An 18,510-nucleotide genomic window follows, 5' to 3' on the forward strand; every position below is an offset into this window, starting at 1 on the left:
TATATATATATGCTAATTTTAATCAATGATTCTTGGGGGGGACCCATGAACTGCCTAGAATCGTTAGACAGACTTCAATTGATTCTACTCTCTTCATCTAATAATCATGTTACTGTATTTCTAAACCATTCTTGAGACCAATTCTCTTTTGTTCTACTCCACCTAAGCTGTCCTAGAGTTAACTATTCTTCCTATGTGTATCCCCTTCAGTTTTTACTTCTTTCTACCCCAGGCTTTAATATTTCCCTATCACCCTTTCCTCTTTCTTGTTTCATCTATTATGTTGTTGTTGTTGTTGATGTTGTTGCTGCTGCTGTTATTTAACTCTGCACAGTTGGCTAAAATCCCATGGTTCTAAACTGTCTTAGATAGATGGTCCTCATATGTGTTTGGTTATCAAAATTATAGTAATCAAAGATTATAGGAAGTAACATAGTTATATCAGTTTTTCTCCTTCAGTTAAAAGGAGAAAAGAACTGGCAGAGTTACCCTTGCATTCATGGAATCAGCTCATGTATATGCATGTTAAAGCTAAATAAAAAAGGATAATGGGAGTGGGTTGAAATTTTTTTTAATTTCTTAACAATTTCATGTATGTATACAATGTGTCTTGATCATATCTGATCCAAATAAGGATAATGTTTTTAATTTTGTGTTTTTGTTTAGGTAGTATGTGGCCAAAATTGTACCTTTGTCATCCAGGCCAATGGCACAGTGTTGGCTTGTGGGGAAGGAAGTTATGGCAGATTAGGGCAAGGAAATTCAGATGACCTTCATGTACTGACTGTTATTTCAGCCCTACAAGGTAAAATTGTCCTTAATTTTAAAATGCTTAGAAATTGACCTAACTGTAGGAGTGTTTTACTTATTTTGGAACTCTTCTCAGATTTTGTTAGGTGAAATCATAGGGATTTTGCTTATAATCAAGTTCTTAATGTGTACAGTCTTAATTTCCACATTTAAGGTACACTATTTTGCAATTTATAATAGCAATACTAGAATTTTAGCAGAATATAAATGTTTTTGAGACCCACTAAAAACCAAATGCTTTAAAATTGTAAATAATTTCTTGAAAATTGTGTTAAGTATGTGTTACTAGGTAGTCAGTCATTCTTGTGTTTCATTAAAATAAAAAAATCAGTTCATATGTAAATATGCGAATGTTAGAGACATTAAAGGGCATCTCTGGCAGAGTTCTGTGTGCCTTGGAAAAAGAATACTTCAAGATATACCATTTCAGGAGCCCTGCCTTGGCTGACCCATAAAGTGATCTCTCACTTACCCCAAAACTTGTAATCAAGGGATGTCCAACCTTTTGACATTGTGACATCATGTCATCCACTAATGTATTGGGCTGCATTCTAGCTATCCTGGGATAGCTAGCCCACAGACTGTGAGTTGGACTTGCCTGGTACATAGTGAGCACAGAGCACTTTTTAAATAAATACTTTTACTTAAAACTTCACCAGTAACAGTGCATTCACAACAGATTCCTGAGGTGCTCCAAGATCTTGTCTTTGAGAGCTGGGTAAGAAGAGTACAGCTGTGTGGGTGGGAACCTGGACTGGGTACCTGTCCTTTGTGGACCCTGGCTCTAGGGTCTTGCATAACTACACTGCTTTGTGACTCAGCCTCTGCAATTGCCAAAAAAAAAAAAGAAATTTTAGTATCAGACTCTTAGATTCTGTGTGAAAAAGGGAGGGAAATGAGATGACCTGTGTAAAACATTTATAGGAATGGCTAGAACACATCCTTAGTGACTATAACTGCTGTCCTCTTCATCTTCTTCCTTATCTTTATCATTTTGTGTGTGTGTGTGTATGTGTGTGTGTGTGTGTGTGTGTCTGCTCCCAGATTTCCCAGGCTATGTCTACAATACAAGTGGGCTTCTGGGTGTGGAGAACAGAGGCTGATGAACATTAAGTGAGTGTTCCTCAATATCTCTCTACCTTATTTTTTGAGACAGGGTCTCTCACTGAACTTGGAGCTCATTGGTTATTGGTTTTTCTAGCCTGGTTGGCCCATGTGCTCCAGGGACGTGCTATCTCCGTACCCCTAGTGATGGGGTGACAGAAACTGCATTCATGCCTGGATTTTACTTGAGGGCTAGACATCAGAACTCATTCTTCGTGTTTGCATAGTAGGCACTTTATCAACTGTGCCATACTACTGGAACCATATTTTTTTTTAAAAGTTGATATATACTTCTTCTTTTATATCTTTCTCATTGTGTGTGTGTGTGTATGTGTGTGTGTGTGTGTGTGTGTCTGCTCCCAGATTTCCCAGGCTATGTCTACAAATTAGATTTAAAATAAAATAAACAATTCTTCTCCAGTATCATTTTGGTGTTTTTCAACTCAGAGGGCATATTGTAACAGGCTTCAAGAAAAATTTTAACATCTAGGTGACATGTATTGTCTTTTTGCTCTCTTCTAGGCTTTGTGGTAACCCAGCTGGTGACTTCCTGTGGTTCTGATGGGCACTCAATGGCCCTGACAGAAAGTGGTGAAGTCTTTAGCTGGGGAGATGGTGACTATGGTAAACTTGGCCATGGGAACAGTGACAGACAGCGGCGGCCTCGGCAGATTGAAGCCTTACAAGGAGAAGAAGTGGTGCAGGTCAGGCAGGACATGGATAAGTTTGCTTTTGAATGTAAATATACTAGTTACTCAATAGCATTATTAAATTTAGGTAACAGGATAAACAGATTCCATGAGTGTTATAAGAGATCCACTATTTTTTGGTTATGTAGTTTCATTCTTGTGCTTGTCAGTCCATTAAAATGGACTTCACTTTCCTGAGCCAGCTGATTCGGTTGAGGCTAGGATAGGCTCTTGTGAAAATACAGGAGAGTAGGTCTACCTTATAGTTCTTGGTAGGCAGAGGGGAAGCTTTGATTTCAAGCTATCCTTTTTGTGCAAAAACTGATTTTTATGTGTGTGCATTTTCTACAAAATCAGCTAGGGATCTAAGATAATACTGTAAAATTGCACAGCACTTTAGAGTTTACAACTAATTTTTTCTTTCATTATCTTCTTTAGTCTAGGTCAGGGTACACAGCAAAAGGAGAAATGACATTTATTTCACAGTCTACTTGGTTGTCCTGAGCCTAGTGACATAGATCTGACCTAGCAAACTGGAGAGCTTTGTGGGCAGACAAAAATATATAATCAATGAATTTTATTACTACATTCATAACCAAAAGTGGGTGGCTTCTTTCCTTTAGTATTTCTTCTTCTAACAAACCTTTTTATTACCGGGCATGGTGGCTCATGTCTTTAATTCCAGAACTGGGGAGGCAGAGGCAGGCAGATCTCTGTGAGTTCAAGACCAGCCTGGTCTACATAGTGAGTTCCAGCTGGGGCTACAGGGAGATCCTGTCTCTAAAATAACCAAGAAAAGGCCGGGTGTGGCGGTGCACACCTTTAATCCCAGCACCTGGGAGGCAGAGGCAGGCAGATCTCTGTGAGTTCAAGGCCAGCCTAGTCTACATAGTAAGTTCCAGGACAGCTGGGGGCTACAGGGAGACCCTGTCTCAAAAAGACTAAAAAAAAAAAAAAAAAAAAACAGCCAACCTTTTTTTTCTCCTTGATTCTGTCTTAGATGTCTTGTGGCTTCAAACATTCAGCAGTGGTAACATCAGATGGCAAACTGTTTACCTTTGGGAATGGTGACTATGGTCGTCTGGGTCTTGGAAACACCTCTAACAAAAAACTTCCAGAAAGAGTGACTGCACTGGAAGGATATCAGATTGGACAGGCATGGCATAAGTCAATATGATGCTCTAGCTGATAGTAATTTCTTATCTCTTCTGTGTATACTTAGACATTCTTCTTTCAGGAAGACCAGGATCATTAATTGTATTAAAACTCATACATTTTATTTGACATACTTTATAATTTTCATGTATTTTTCCCAATGTGAAAAATTGACATTTTTGGACCCTAATTTTAGGATATGACTTTCTTAAAAAACACATTCCATAAAATACTACAAATTGCTATAAAAATCTTTAAACAAGCTGGGTGTGATAGTACATACCTGTATCCCAGCACCTGAGGCAGGAGGATCAAGAGTTCAAGTACAGCTGTACAGCAAGACATTATCTATAAAAAAAAAAAAAAAAAAAACCTACCTTTAAACTAGTTTTTTTGTGGTTCTGTACTACCACCTTGAGTTGGATGTCTGAATTACAGCATCAGTGGCAACTGCAGTTGACTGCCTCTGCTATGCTCATTGACAGTGTCTCTCAATAGTGAGTGAGTCAGATGTTTGTCTTTCCCTTTGTCATTGCTGAGACAATCTCTGGTATGAGTGAATATTTTGAGGTACAACTACTTTTTAATGTACCTTTTGTACTCTTAGATTCTTAGTTGACCACAAGGGTTTGAAGGATTTTACTTTGAAGAAAAAAATTACTTATGGGTATTAGGATTTAATTCTAGTTGATCCATTCTGTTTTAACATTTGTAGTACATACCAACATGAGTAAGAATCTTGGGACACCCAACAAAGTTTTTCAGTCAAGTAGAAAAAAAGAATCTCAGAAACAGTTTCTGTTTAGGTCTGATAATTTGCCTTACTGAATACTATGTTGTTTCTCTAGGTGGCCTGTGGATTAAACCACACTTTGGCAGTATCAGCAGATGGCTCCATGGTGTGGGCTTTTGGAGATGGAGACTATGGAAAACTAGGGTTAGGGAATTCTACTGCAAAGTCTTCACCTCAGGTTAGTTACTGCCTTTAATCTCAGTTTTTATACAATAGAAGTTAATTTTCACTTATTTGTCTTTCAAATTGGAAGTAATTTATCTTATACATACTTGTAATTCATGATGAGGGTTTAGAGCCTTCTGTTGCTTATTCTCAAATGTCCAGCATGCTAGATCTTGATTTTTTAAATAAGTTGTTAATAGCTAAAGCGTTCTGTGAGAATAAGCTCCTGCTTCTATAGATCAGCTGAATGCTTTATGACTTCTCAAATAAAGAAAACAGGAACATGTCTCTATGTCTTATGGAGAGAGAACCATGGGAAATTTTTTGGTAACTCTGCTTGCTGTTTCAGCTTATTACCAGTGAATTGTGTATCTTTTAAAATAATGTATGTGTTTGTGTGTATATATATATATATATATATATATATGAAATAAGTGTATAAAAACATAATAGAATCTATTATTCACATTTAGCCTTCTTGGTTCTTTAGATATCCTATACAGCTCTTTTATGTGGGCTTTCCTGACATGTTTAAATAAGCAGCATGATTTACAACTGCATGTTTTCAATTCAGATTCACCATCATACGTAGTCTGTGACATGAGAGACTATAATCTTATAGCCAGAGAAAATAATCTTTAGGAATGTGATTTGGGTAGAGCAGGTTAGTGGCAATTAGTATTGTTATTGGAGATAGTACTTGATTTTAAATTCAAGAGTGGATTTTTTTTTCCTTCTGAATGTGTATCTTATACTTTTATTTCACAGAAAGTTGATGTTCTTTGTGGAATTGGAATTAAAAAAGTTGCTTGTGGAACTCAGTTTTCTGTGGCTTTGACCAAGGATGGTCATGTATACACTTTTGGTCAAGGTAAGGTGTTTTCTAGCCTACATTGCTTGTTTTACTATACATGTACTATAAAAACATTTGCCTTCTAGGTGTACAGAACATACTCTGAATGGAGCAGTTGCGGTTTTTTTGTTTTTGTTTTTTTCTGGGTGGTGATTAGCCATGTGACCCTTGTTTACTTGCTACTTTCTGCTCCTGTTTGGAGGATTTTGTTTTAAGGACAAACCCCCTCCAGTAAGCCCCTCATGGGAGAACTCTCTTCCTAGAAGAATCCCTGTCAAAATCTCCCCATCTGCTTTTCCTGCCTTGCCAGGCTGTAGTAACTGAGGGGTGTTTGAGGCTGGTGTGAGAATAAGGAACAAGTAAACCATAACTGAAGTTTCTAGTTTTGACAGAATACTGATTCCACTAACTGAGGAATGAGCTAGCCAATGGGGAAGGAGCTTAGCTTCCATCATGGTGTATGTTTGTTTTTTGGTCACTATGACAAAATTACAGAACATAAAGGAAGATTTATTTTTGTTCATGATTTCAGAAGTTTCAGTTTGTAGTTTTGTGGTTCTGTTGTTTCTGCATCCATGAAGAAACAGAACATAATGGTATAGAAGGTCGTGGTGAAGCAAAGCTGTTCACCTCAGAGTAGATAGGAAGCAGAGAAAGAGATAGTAAGGGGCCTAAGACAAGATACATCCTTCAGAAACATGCCTCCAGGCTGGCAAGATGACTCTATGGGTAAAGGCTCTTGCTGCAAGCCTGAGACCTGAGTTTTATCCCCAGAACCTACATGGTAGAAAGAATAGCTGATTCCCAAAAGTTGTCCTCTAACCTCCAACATATACCATGGCATGCACACATGCTCTGAATTTTTTTTAAATGTGCTTAAAATAAAAAAGATTTGCCTCCAACGACCATTTATTCCAACCATATCCCACTTCGTAATAGCCATTCAGCTAAGGATTAATCCACTGATGAGGTTAGCATCTTCAGCATCCAGTCACTTCTTAATAGCACCACTAGGCTGAGACCATACCTTTAACACATGAGCCTTTAGGATCATTTTATATCCAAATCAAAACAACCATGTTGAATGGGGCTTTTTCTTCTAGATGAATGTAAGGAAATATCCAGCAGGCTCTTGGGAATTCATATCTGGAATTCTGGAGAGATTGGTTATAAAGATCTAGATTTGGAACATCAATTTCATAATGGTAATAGAGTTCTATGCATAGGATCTAAGCAACCTAGGGAGAAAATGTATAGTGAAGAAAGAAGTGAGTAAGGACTTGAGAAAGTTGGTTTTGAATGGAATATTGAAGGGCAGTAACTGGTAAGGGTAGTGGGGAGTCTCTGGGGAATCAGGGAAAGCTCAAGCTACATTATTAGACAGTTATGTGTAGTTCCCATGGTCTAGAACCTGGAAGTAGTCACTGCAACAAGCAGTTAGAAATCAGCTCATGGCTTTGAGGGTTCAGTTTTAGGACATTTGTGTGGGTAGGAGGCTCATAGAAGGTGGCGTGCCAAATAGACCTAGATGATGCTGAAGAGCAGAGGCTAGCCAGTCTCTAGAACTTCAGCAAGATTAAGAGAGAATTGGATGGAAATTTGGGAGTAAGACAGACAAGCTGAATGATATCTGGTTTAAGAACACAAGAAACATGAAGAACTTCTTGAGCCATGTGCCAGTCCTTTTAGCATGAGGATATCAAAGAGCCTCTTGGTTTGAAATACTGATTTCAGTTTCTCCTTATGAATATGAAGATTGACATTTTGTAAAGAATAGCTTCAGACTTTTTACTTAAATCTTTGCTAAAGTAGCATCTTTTGTCCTGATGATACCTGTCATTGGCATTCTACTATAGAAAGTTAAATGATCAGTCACAAAATAGACAGACTGGTGTGCCATACATAAGACTTCCTCTTGGCTATTCTTCAGACCGCTTAATAGGCCTGCCTGAGGGGCGTGCCCGCAATCACAATCGACCACAGCAAATCCCTGTCCTGGCTGGAGTGATCATTGAAGATGTGGCAGTTGGTGCCGAACACACACTTGCTTTGGCATCCACTGGAGATGTTTATGCTTGGGGGAGTAATTCAGAAGGACAGGTAAATACCATATTTGCTGTTCTCTCATATTCTGGAAATTTGAGAACGTTGCTCATTTGGAAGGGGGATAAAGTAAGAAACTCATAATATCAACCACAGTACTTCAGGTATATCACTTTGCCATAGTACTGATTATTTTGCATCCATTTATCCATATCTCTCTTGTTCATGGCTAAGAAAGTATTTTACCATTGTTTAAAAGAAATCTGACAGCATAGTAGATTGATTAAGGGACTTACCTTTGTACATTTGCATACTGTGTGTGTGCACATGTGTGTATCTACATACGTAAATGCTTGAACACATAGTAAAAACAATAGTATTATATAAATATTTGCTGCTATCAGCATCATTACTAAAATAATGTGTAAGATTAGATCCTAGGAACATTAGTTGATGTGGAAAAAGGAAAGAGTGGAACAATAATTTGTTTATATTTATAATATTAGAGTATACAAATTACTATTTGTGCAGAAAATATTGTCATCTCCATTACTTGTGGGAGTAAAATGTAAATGAAGAGAAAGTAAAAAGACTGAAGGTTTATGTGTTTGGAACATCTGTGAAAGAGACTTTAGTGGGAAATGTCTGAGATAGTTGCTTAAATGGTAGTTTTCAGGCCTACATGCAGAACCTCTTTTGCCTCCTCCATAAATCTTGGATCCTGTTCTCCATAGAAGCAGGGACTGTGATGGTTTAAAGTATTATTCATAGTAGCCTCAATTTGGCTCCTGTGGTCTCCTTGTAACCTCATCAGCAGACCAGGAAGTTGCACATACTGTGGTTACAGGTGGTCTTACTGAGAGGAGAGTTAATGGTGAAGAGACTTTTAGGAATTCCTGGCCAGGCTTTGACAAGGTCTTCTCCACAAATGTTGAAACACTATTAAAACACTGATGTCCTTGTTAGATGCTAAGAACATATCTGGAGATTCATGTATGTTTTTTTGTTTGTTTGTTTGTTTTTTGGTCTTTTTGAGACAGGGTCTCCCAGATCTGGAGATTCATGTATGTTTTTTTGTTTGTTTGTTTGTTTGTTTGTTTTTTGGTCTTTTTGAGACAGGGTCTCCCTGTAGCCCCAGCTGTCCTGGAACTCACTATGTAGACCAGGCTGGCCTTGAACTCAGATCTGCCTGCCTCTGCCTCCTGAATGCTGGGATTAAAGGCGTGTGCCACCACGCCCGGCCCAATAAATAAATCTTTTTTTTTTCATGTATGTTTTTATATCTACTTATTGTTACACAGAAACCAGTATGTTTTAAGTAAAAGCTGTACAGATCATTCTGTTTTGTTTTAACTTTCTAAGAACTTGTTCCTTTTCCAAAAGTAGACCAAGAATGTGTCCAGTTGCTACAACTGATCTGCAGGTTTCCAATGGTCCTGATGCCCTTAGTTTTTAGGAGACATTTTAATCTCTTAGGACTGTTTGGTAGAGAAAACTTAGAATTGATTTTATTATTGATAATGGTGCTTGGTACAGATGTTACAGATTTCATCATCTTGACTTCTCTGCTGTGTGTTGAATCTCTGTGTTTTTGTTATTTATTCTTAGCTTGGCCTAGGCCATACTAATCATGTTCGAGAACCAACCCTGGTAACAGTTTTGCAAGGGAAAAACATCCATCAGATATCGGCTGGCCGTTGCCACAGTGCGGCATGGACAGCACCATCTGTCCCACCAAGAGCACCAGGTGAGGAATGGAACATTTGAACTCCTGCAGCTGCCCTTCCAGCAATGCCTCCCTGCACTATGCCCTTGCCAATTCAAGGCTGTATGCAGCATCTACCTGAAACCTAGAGCTTTCTCTGTCCTAGCCCTGTAAATATTTCCACAGCAGGCATTTCTCCTGCAGACTTCAGTGTGTAGCAATAAGAAGTAAGCGTATCATATTAGGAAGTGAAATTTTATAATGCTAGAGCAGCTATTAAGGATTTCTTATAGAGATGAAAAATAACAAATAGCTTTCTAAGGCTTACTGTTAGGAATAAAGATTAAATGTTCTGAGACCATTTGTCAAATTCCTCACCCCAGCTAACCAATTGAAATTTAATGTCTATTCAGTACAGGGCTGGAGAGATGGCTCAGCAGTTAAGAGCACTAACTGCTCTTGCAGAGGACCTGGATTTGATTCCCAGCACCCACATGGTGGCTGTGAACCATCCTTAACTCCAGTTCCAGGGGACTCTGAAGCCCTCTTCTGACGTCCATGGCATTGTACAACATGAGTGCACTCACATACATGCAAGCAATATACTCATACACGTAAAATAAAAATAATAAAATTTTACAAAAAGAAATATGATGTCTATTCAGTAACTCAGCATCTGTCGCCATTTTATTCCAGTGCATAGTAAGACTGGTGGATGCTTTAAGCTTTTTATTATTTTTTAAATTTATTGGAATCCTTATAGGTTTTTTTCTTTTTAAAGACTTAAGCAGAGATGAGGAGATAGTTCAGTCAGTAAAGTGCTTGCCACGCAAGCATGAGGACCCAAGCTTGAGCCCCAGCATCCACATAAGAAAGCGAAGCATGTCGGCACATGCCTACAGTCCCAGTGCTGGGGAAGCAGAGAGAGACAACCTGGGGCTTACTAGCCAGCCGACCTAGCCTAATCAGTAAGCTCTAGGCCAGTGAGAGACCCTTGCCAAGGACCTGGGTTGGTGCCAATACCCCCACATGACAGCTCACAACTGCCTGTAACTCTAGTCCAGGGAATCTTACATCCACTTCTGGCCTCCATAGGTGCCAAGCATGCGCATGGTGTACAGATAGGCAAGCACTCATATACATAAAATAAAAATAAATCTTCTTTTAAGAAAAGGATGGCTATGGAGGATGACCTGTGCCCCCCATAAAACACACACATAAGTATGCATAGTTACCTACCTTACTAGCACCTATGAATCCTTTGATTAGACCTGTCTTCCATTTCTCCCAGTTGTAACCATGCCTGGCTTATGATAATTTTTTTAAAGTTTTAAAAACCAACAAATGCGGGGCTGGAGAGATGGCTCAGAGGTTAAGAACACTGTCCTTGCAGAAAACCCGGGTTCAAATCCCAGCACTCACATGGCAGCTAACAGCTGTCTGAAATGCCAATCCCGGAGAATTTGATGGACTCTTCTGTCCTTCGCAGGCATTGCATGACAGGGGTACATTTACATACAGGCAGTACATGCATACACATAAAATAAAAATAATAAAATATTTTAAAACCAACAAATGCATCAAAAAATTAAGATAATGAGTTGAAGAATTGATACATAGGTGAAAAAGTAAATACAATGAAATACTAATATTTAAATATTATAAAATATATAAAATATTAGTATTTAGGCCTCAAAAAAGACCAAAAAAAATAGAATTTAGGTGGTGAGAATGGGTATCCATTTATTAATTATCATACATTTATTATATTTGAAAGTTTTCCTTCACATGTGCTTATTTGCTTTTGGAAAGGTGTGTCAGTGCCTCTCCAACTGGGCCTGCCTGACACAGTGCCCCCCCAGTATGGGGCACTGAGAGAGGTGAGCATTCACACTGTGCGAGCCAGACTTCGGCTGCTCTACCACTTCTCAGACCTCATGTACTCATCTTGGCGGCTACTGAACCTCAGCCCCAACAACCAGGTAACATGCTGGATTAGTAAGCAGTGCCCATGATGTGCTTACCAGGCACTACAACCCTTCTTTGCATTTGGAAAATTCTTTTCTGGCTAGTGCTTTATGCTCTTCAACTCAAGAGCAGGATCATTAATAGTTGTAATTCCATTTTATTGTTTGTGTAGGGACAAACCAGATAGATGCTGGTGATCTTCCTGATGAATATAAATTGGTCTTCCTTAGGTATTTTGGTTTGTCCAAAACTTGAGGAATTGTGAATAGCTGAGCATATCATCTTAATATAGGATATGTGTGTGCTTTTTTTTTTGTATTTCTAAGGTTTAAGAATGATAATTGTGTTTCAATCAAGAAATAAGTTTTTAAAAGTTGGGGCTGGAGAGATGGCTCACTTGTTAAGAGTACTGGCTGCTCTTGCAGACCTACATGGTGGCTAACAACCATCTGTAACTCCAGTCCCAGGGGACCTCTGTAGTCATTGCATGACATGGATACACTTACATACATGGCAGGCATAACACCCATACACATAAAATAAAAAATAAATTAAGTTTAAAAGTTACTTGTAGCAATTGATACCCAGATGTGTGCTTTTAAAGGGCATTTTGGAAAAATACTATATTCTAGAGGTGTTATTTCTTTTAAGCCTTATATTATGCCATCTCTGACAGCCTTATCTTGTGTTACAGAACAGCACGTCTCATTACAATGCTGGAACTTGGGGCATTGTACAGGGACAGCTACGGCCTTTGTTAGCTCCAAGAGTCTACACTCTTCCCATGGTACGCTCCATAGGAAAAACCATGGTTCAAGGCAAAAATTACGGACCTCAAATTACTGTAAAGAGAATATCAACCAGGTGGGCATATGTGTGTTTCACTAAATAATTAGAATATTTTAGATGAATATTACTGTTAACTCATCTCTTTGAGCCTTAGCTTCCTTGCTTGTAAAGGATAATGACATTCTTTACATTAGTTCTTGGAGGTTTACACCCAGTAGACATAGCACAGTGGCTGTTAAGAAGCCTCCAAAGGGGCTGGAGAGATGGCTCAGTGGTTAAGAGCACTGACTGCTCTTGCAGAGGACCCGGGTTCAATTCCCAGCACCCACATGGCGGCTACGAACTGTCCTTAACTCCAGTTCCAGGGGAACCCGAAGTCTTCTTCTGACCTCCAAGGCATTGCACGACACGGGTGCACTCACATACATGCAGGCAATACACTCATACACATAAAATAAAAATAATAAATAAAAAACTGAAAAAAAAAAGCCATCCTATTTATTCACTGATTGGAAAATACCATTAGGGATCTTTATGGTGATTTGTGAAAGTTGGAGTTATATTTCATTACCTTCTACTTTTTTCCCCCAAGAGGACGGAAATGTAAGCCCATCTTTGTTCAAATAGCAAGACAAGTAGTTAAGCTAAATGCATCAGACCTCCGCCTGCCTTCCCGAGCATGGAAAGTTAAACTAGTTGGAGAAGGGGCTGATGATGCTGGAGGAGTGTTTGATGACACTATCACAGAGATGTGCCAGGTATGTTCATTCAGTACCCCTACTGAGTTCTGTGCTTTTGACCATTTCTAGTCACACCAGGCACATATTTATAAATATAGCGAGGATGCATCTGTGAGCCTCACTGTTACACTGTTAGTGTTTGCTGTATAGGTGAGTTACAGTGAGAGTTTGGAATTTTCTGTGGAAATACCATTCTAAATAAATGTCAGTGACTTACTGATGTCTGTTATGGTATAATATTGGCAGAGGAAACAATGACACTAGAGTACATTCAGGTAGCAGACAAATCAAGGATCACCATCACCATGTACCTTGATTTAGTCTGGTGCAAGAGGGAACTGCCAAGCTCCAAAAGAATAGAAAAATAAATGTTACAGAGTTTAGACCAGGAACTGAAGAGATGGCTCAGCAGTTAAGAGCACTGGTGCTCTTACAAATGTTCCATTCCCAGCATCCATATGGCAGGTAATAACCACTCATAACTCCAGTTCCAGGGGATCCCCGTGCCCTTTTCTGACCTTCACATGCATTACATGCACATTGTGCAGTTACATACATGCAGGAAAAATACTCATACACATAAAATAAAAAATAAACTCTTTTATTTAGACCAGTTCCAATTTTAAGATCCACACTGGCAGCTAGCTTCCATATCACTTTTGTGGAAACTTTAACATCAGGACTTTTTCAGATAAACCCTGTGACTTAATGCTCAGCTATTATTATTGAGTCTGTTTGAAATTTCACCACACCCTCCTCATAGCTACCCCAGATACTCCCTGGGTAGACTTTCTCATGCTGAGATTGCCCATATGGAGAGCTTCATAATTTCATTTTAAGATGAAATCACAAGCCAGGCGTGGGTGGTACATGTCTTTAATCCCAGCACTTGGGAGGCAGAGGCAGAGGCAGAGGCAGGTGGATCTCTGTGAGTTGGAGGCCAGCCTGGTTTACATGGTGAATTCTAGGCCAGCTGGGGCTACAGAGAGACCCTGTCTCAAAAGACCAAAGGGGGGAAGCGGGGAGGATGAAATCACAAAAATAATTAAAATACAGAGGTGACTGAAACATAGCATTATAAATTCCTCAAAATATTCTCTTTACAGTATGATGCTTAATGTAATTGGTTTGTTCTCTGGATTCATTTGATTGTTATTTCTCAACAAATGTTTCCTTTTTCTATAGGAACTTGAAACTGGTATAGTTGACCTGCTCATACCCTCTCCTAATGCCACCGCAGAAGTGGGGTACAACAGGGACAGGTGGGACTGTCAGAACGTTTCTCAAATGTCTCAATAATAGTTACTTACTCGATGCTTCCTACCCACCAAGCACTATTCTAAGTGCTTCCTATTTGTTTCCCACTGAGTCTTCATTAGACTCCTTAGAAGTGGTACTGCTGTTACCCTCTTACCACAGTTGGGAAACAGACACTGCCCTCCTTACTCAGTGTCACAGAACCACAGAAGGGAGAGGAAATTCAGACTTGCTTATGAAACCCGACCCTAGGATATGTTTCTTGAGGCTGATGTGTGGCTTTCCCTTAGTGAATTTTCTATACCATAATTTATTTTAAAACTTTGCCGATACTATCAAGTTATAGAGCTTAGTATTTGTAATTTCTTGAATATTTATCTTGTCTTATAGACTTAGAAATAATAAATGATTTTAGAATATAAGACATTCCAGAGCAAATATCCTTCAAAAATAATTCAGAGTATAGCTAGATATGGTGACACATGCCTGTAACCCCCACATTTAGGAAGTAGAGGTAAGAGGATCATGAATTGGACACCAGCCTGTGCTACATAGCAAGACTCTGTCCTAAATAAATAAATAGAGACTGGGAAGGTGGCTCAGTTGAGTAAGAACTCTTGAGAGCAAGAGGTCCTGAGTTCAAGTCCCCAGCATGCATGGAAAAGTTGGGTATAGCCACTTGTGCCTGTAACCCCAGCATTGTGGGATGAAGTCAGGCTGATCCTGAAAATTTACTTGTCTGCCATCCTAGTCAAAACAGTGAGCTTCAGGTTCACTGAGAGACCCTGTCTCAGAAATTAAGGTGGAAGCCAGGAGTTGGGGCACATGACTTTGATCAGGCAGGTAGATCTCTGTGAGTTCAAAGCCAACCTGGTTTCCATAGTGACTTCCAGGCCTACATAATGAGACCCTGTCTCAAAATAAAAATTAAATAAGGTGAAGAGCAATAGAGGAAGACATTCACTGTCCTCCTCTGGTCTGCACATACTTATGTACCACCTCCGAAACACACAATAATAGTTCAAAATGTTATTCCTGTGCTGTCCAAAGCAGTCACCACAGGTCTTGTATAGTTTGGTGAACACTGAATGTGGTTAGGATCACTAAAGAACTGAAGTCTGAGCCAGGTGTGATGCTATGTGCCTGTAATACCAAACACCGGGCAGGTGGAGACAGGAGGATCAGGAGTTCAGGGTCATCTTTAGCAATGGTATTTAAAGCCAGCCTGGGCTATTTGAGATCTGGTCTCAAAACAAAACAAAAATAGGCAGTGAGAGGAAAAGATTTTAGACTGTTTAATTAAATAGCTGCATATAGTTACTGATTGCTGTATTCAACAGCACAAGTCTAATCTAATGTTCTAGTTGTGGGGTAACTCATTCCTCATAGGAAAATTTTGCTTGAGAGGAATCCTTTTCTTCTGCAGGTTCCTTTTTAATCCCTCTGCCTGCCTTGATGAACACTTAATGCAGTTTAAGTTCTTGGGAATTTTGATGGGGGTTGCGATTCGTACAAAGAAGCCTCTGGACCTCCACCTGGCCCCTCTGGTGTGGAAGCAGCTGTGCTGTGTGCCACTCACCCTGGAAGACCTGGAGGAGGTGGATCTGCTCTATGTGCAGACCCTTAACAGCATTCTTCACATTGAAGACAGTGGCATTACTGAGGAGAGTTTCCACGAGGTAAACCCTGGCCATCTGGTTTTCTGTAATTGCTCACTTCTCTATATTCCACAACTATATAGAATCAGATACAGGCTTCTTTCTGTCAACCTGACCCTGCCATATCTGGACCAAGCTGCCCTTAGTGGTCCAGGTAGCTCCTGGTGAGGTAGAGCTGTCTCTAGCACCTGGCTTCTGCTCCTCAACTTTAACCAACTTTCTGCTTATCAGAGGGGAGAACCAGCAGAGGCAAGTGAAGAGGAAGGTCTAGGGTAGCCAGAGCTCAACAGACTTTGTTTGAGACAGGGATTTGACCTCTTTTTTACCTATAGCCAGATGGATTAGCACGTTCCTGCTGATCAGGTATCCTGCTGAGTTCAGTCAGACCTATCTTGTTTGCTTTGTTTTATCATTAAGAACCTTGACTTTGTTACTGTTTTGTGTTTTACCCTTCGTTAATCATTTCTGCCATATTATAAGAATTCTTTTAATTTTTCTATTCTTAGATGATTCCCCTTGATTCTTTTGTTGGCCAGAGTGCTGATGGCAAAATGGTTCCCATAATCCCTGGTGGAAATAGTATTCCACTCACATTTTCCAATAGGAAGGAGTACGTGGAAAGGGCCATTGAGTATCGACTTCATGAGATGGACCGGCAGGTAAGATGAAACAGGAGGTGCCTAAGATTGCTTTAGTTTGTCTCCATATAAGAGCTGATTGGTTTCCACTAGATTTGGGTATATGTATTTAGCATTTTCATATAATTTCGTTGGTATCTGTATTTCAGACCTTATTCAGAAACTTCTCAGGCCATGTCTCCCTACCCAAGTCCTTAAATCAGCTATGAATTATCATTGGTTATACCGAGGCCAGGCTCTCACCCTGGCATTGAGACTGTCTTCTCTCTCCTCAGGCCTGCTGGTTCACATGCCTTACTACTTCCCAATCTAGGGTCCCCACTCTAGGTTAGTCAGTCCTAAACACTTGGCATACAGTCTCACACGTAACTCTTTCCATCTCTTGAGGTAAGCCTTCAAGCCCCAGCAAGGAATGCATCTCCTTCACAGACTTGCTTTCTTCTAACTGGAAGGGACCTTTTCTCTTATTTTGAAATACATACTCCAGATATGTACTCAGGACACAGCACATACTTGCAGGTGGTGGTCTAAGAACTAAGACTTTGAGTTTGGGTCTTGTTTCTTTGGTTAACTTAGAAGATGGCAAATGAAGACTGCTTTCTTGTTTATTTGAGTCATCCTTAGTCTGTTCTGAAACACAAATAAGCATTCCGTTATGAGGAAGTATGAATAAGGGACCTTAGAAATGAATACTGTGAGACCAGGTGTGGTGGGAGGCACTAGGGAGGCAGAGGCAGGCAGAACTCTTGAGTTCAAGGCCAGCCTGGTCTACATAGTGAGCTCCAGGCCAGCTGGGGCTATAGGGAGACCGTTTCAAAAGACTGAAGAAAAAATAATGAATAGTGTCCAAAAATGGTTCTTTTTGATAATATCACTAATAGTCATTTCAGTAATATTTTATTTTCAGGCTGTGTTGGGTTCTTTTTAGACCTAGACTCAAGTTCTGAAGCTATATAAGTTCAGTTACTTGAAATATATGTATTCTACACCCTTCACTCCTGTTTCTTTGAGTTTGACTTTGGACCCAGTTCAGTCATAAAACTGTTTCCTTAGTTTAGCAAAGGTGGGTTCCATTGGTGATAATGTTTACAGTGCTTGGATTAAGGGTTATTTCCACTCATGATTGAGAGATAATTAAACTCAAAGTATTGTGCATGCTAGGCAAGTGCTGTACCACTGATCCCCAGCTCTGTGAATATTTTTAATCCTCAGAGCTTGGTAAATAACTGGTTAAAAGTACACTTAGCACCTCCTGCCTAGTGTTAGACCTCCTCATGTGCAGGTTTTTCCCTAGGGTAGTCTGGAAAATAAGGATTATTTCCATTTCACAGAAGGAAAGCTTTAAATCCAGAGAGAAGAAATGATGTGCCCACAGCAGACCCCAGGATCCCAAGCCAGGCTTGGTTCTTTTACCTTTCCTCTGAGAGTCCCCAGCAATGGTGCTCTGCCCTGCTCTGGCCTTGTTCCTTTCTCTTTCTCTCCTCTCTTATCTTATAAAACTAAATGTTCTTCCTGTAACTCTTCCCAGATGTCCCTGTGACACTCTAAGCAATGAGGCCTGTACCTCACTATCATTTTTTTTCACCAAACAATTTTATTTTATATTTTACTGGCTTTGGTGGGTTGGTTTTGACATGCTGTAGCTTGGGTATGCCCCTTAGTATATTAAGAGATCCCAGCTGCCAGTTTTTCCTTAGCCCCAGGCATGATAACCTTAATAGCAGTTATAACCCCAGGGTCTTTTTGAAGCTGCGGCTCCTGCTCAGATTCTTGGGCTTCTCTTTTTGTTTGCTTATCAGAAATGATTTTAAATTGGCCAAGAGAAAAGTACTTGTCAAACTATAAGTCTGGTGACACCCACCTTTAATCCCAGCACTCAGGAGGCAGAGGCAGGTGGATCTTGGTGAGTTTGAGGCTAGTCTGGTCTACATAGTGAGTTCCAGTCCAGCTGAGGCTACAGGGAGACCCTGTCTCAAAATACCAAACCCCTCCCCGCCAAAAAAAAAAAACCAAACAAACTGTAAGTCTATGTGTAGGGTATGCCCTCCCGTATAACTTGGGGGAAATTTTTAAACAGAGGAGGAGACAGAGATCAGCCCCTGGAAGCTTCCTCGATATTTCCTAGCTGCCTGTGCTGAGAGAA

The 18,510-nt window shown here is 39.8% G+C and overlaps 1 protein-coding gene across 10 annotated transcripts in view; it reads left to right on the top strand.

The window, feature by feature from the left end:
* Herc1 (HECT and RLD domain containing E3 ubiquitin protein ligase family member 1) overlaps window positions 1-18,510 on the top strand; it is a 199,422-nt gene that overhangs the window by 175,317 nt on the left and 5,595 nt on the right. For all 10 annotated transcript variants that reach the window (XM_029556090.1, XM_029556083.1, XM_029556082.1 and 7 more), the window contains 13 exons: window positions 667-805; window positions 2,437-2,618; window positions 3,604-3,759; window positions 4,607-4,729; window positions 5,485-5,587; window positions 7,500-7,669; window positions 9,221-9,359; window positions 11,130-11,299; window positions 11,980-12,149; window positions 12,667-12,832; window positions 14,000-14,076; window positions 15,498-15,750; window positions 16,236-16,388. In XM_029556090.1, coding sequence (XP_029411950.1) covers window positions 667-805; window positions 2,437-2,618; window positions 3,604-3,759; window positions 4,607-4,729; window positions 5,485-5,587; window positions 7,500-7,669; window positions 9,221-9,359; window positions 11,130-11,299; window positions 11,980-12,149; window positions 12,667-12,832; window positions 14,000-14,076; window positions 15,498-15,750; window positions 16,236-16,388 — 2,001 coding nt within the window. The remainder of the gene's footprint in view (window positions 1-666; window positions 806-2,436; window positions 2,619-3,603; window positions 3,760-4,606; window positions 4,730-5,484; window positions 5,588-7,499; window positions 7,670-9,220; window positions 9,360-11,129; window positions 11,300-11,979; window positions 12,150-12,666; window positions 12,833-13,999; window positions 14,077-15,497; window positions 15,751-16,235; window positions 16,389-18,510) is intronic.

This window comes from Nannospalax galili, unplaced genomic scaffold (assembly GCF_000622305.1).
Source record: "Nannospalax galili isolate Female #2095 unplaced genomic scaffold, S.galili_v1.0 scaffold407, whole genome shotgun sequence".
NCBI lineage: Eukaryota > Metazoa > Chordata > Mammalia > Rodentia > Spalacidae > Nannospalax > Nannospalax galili.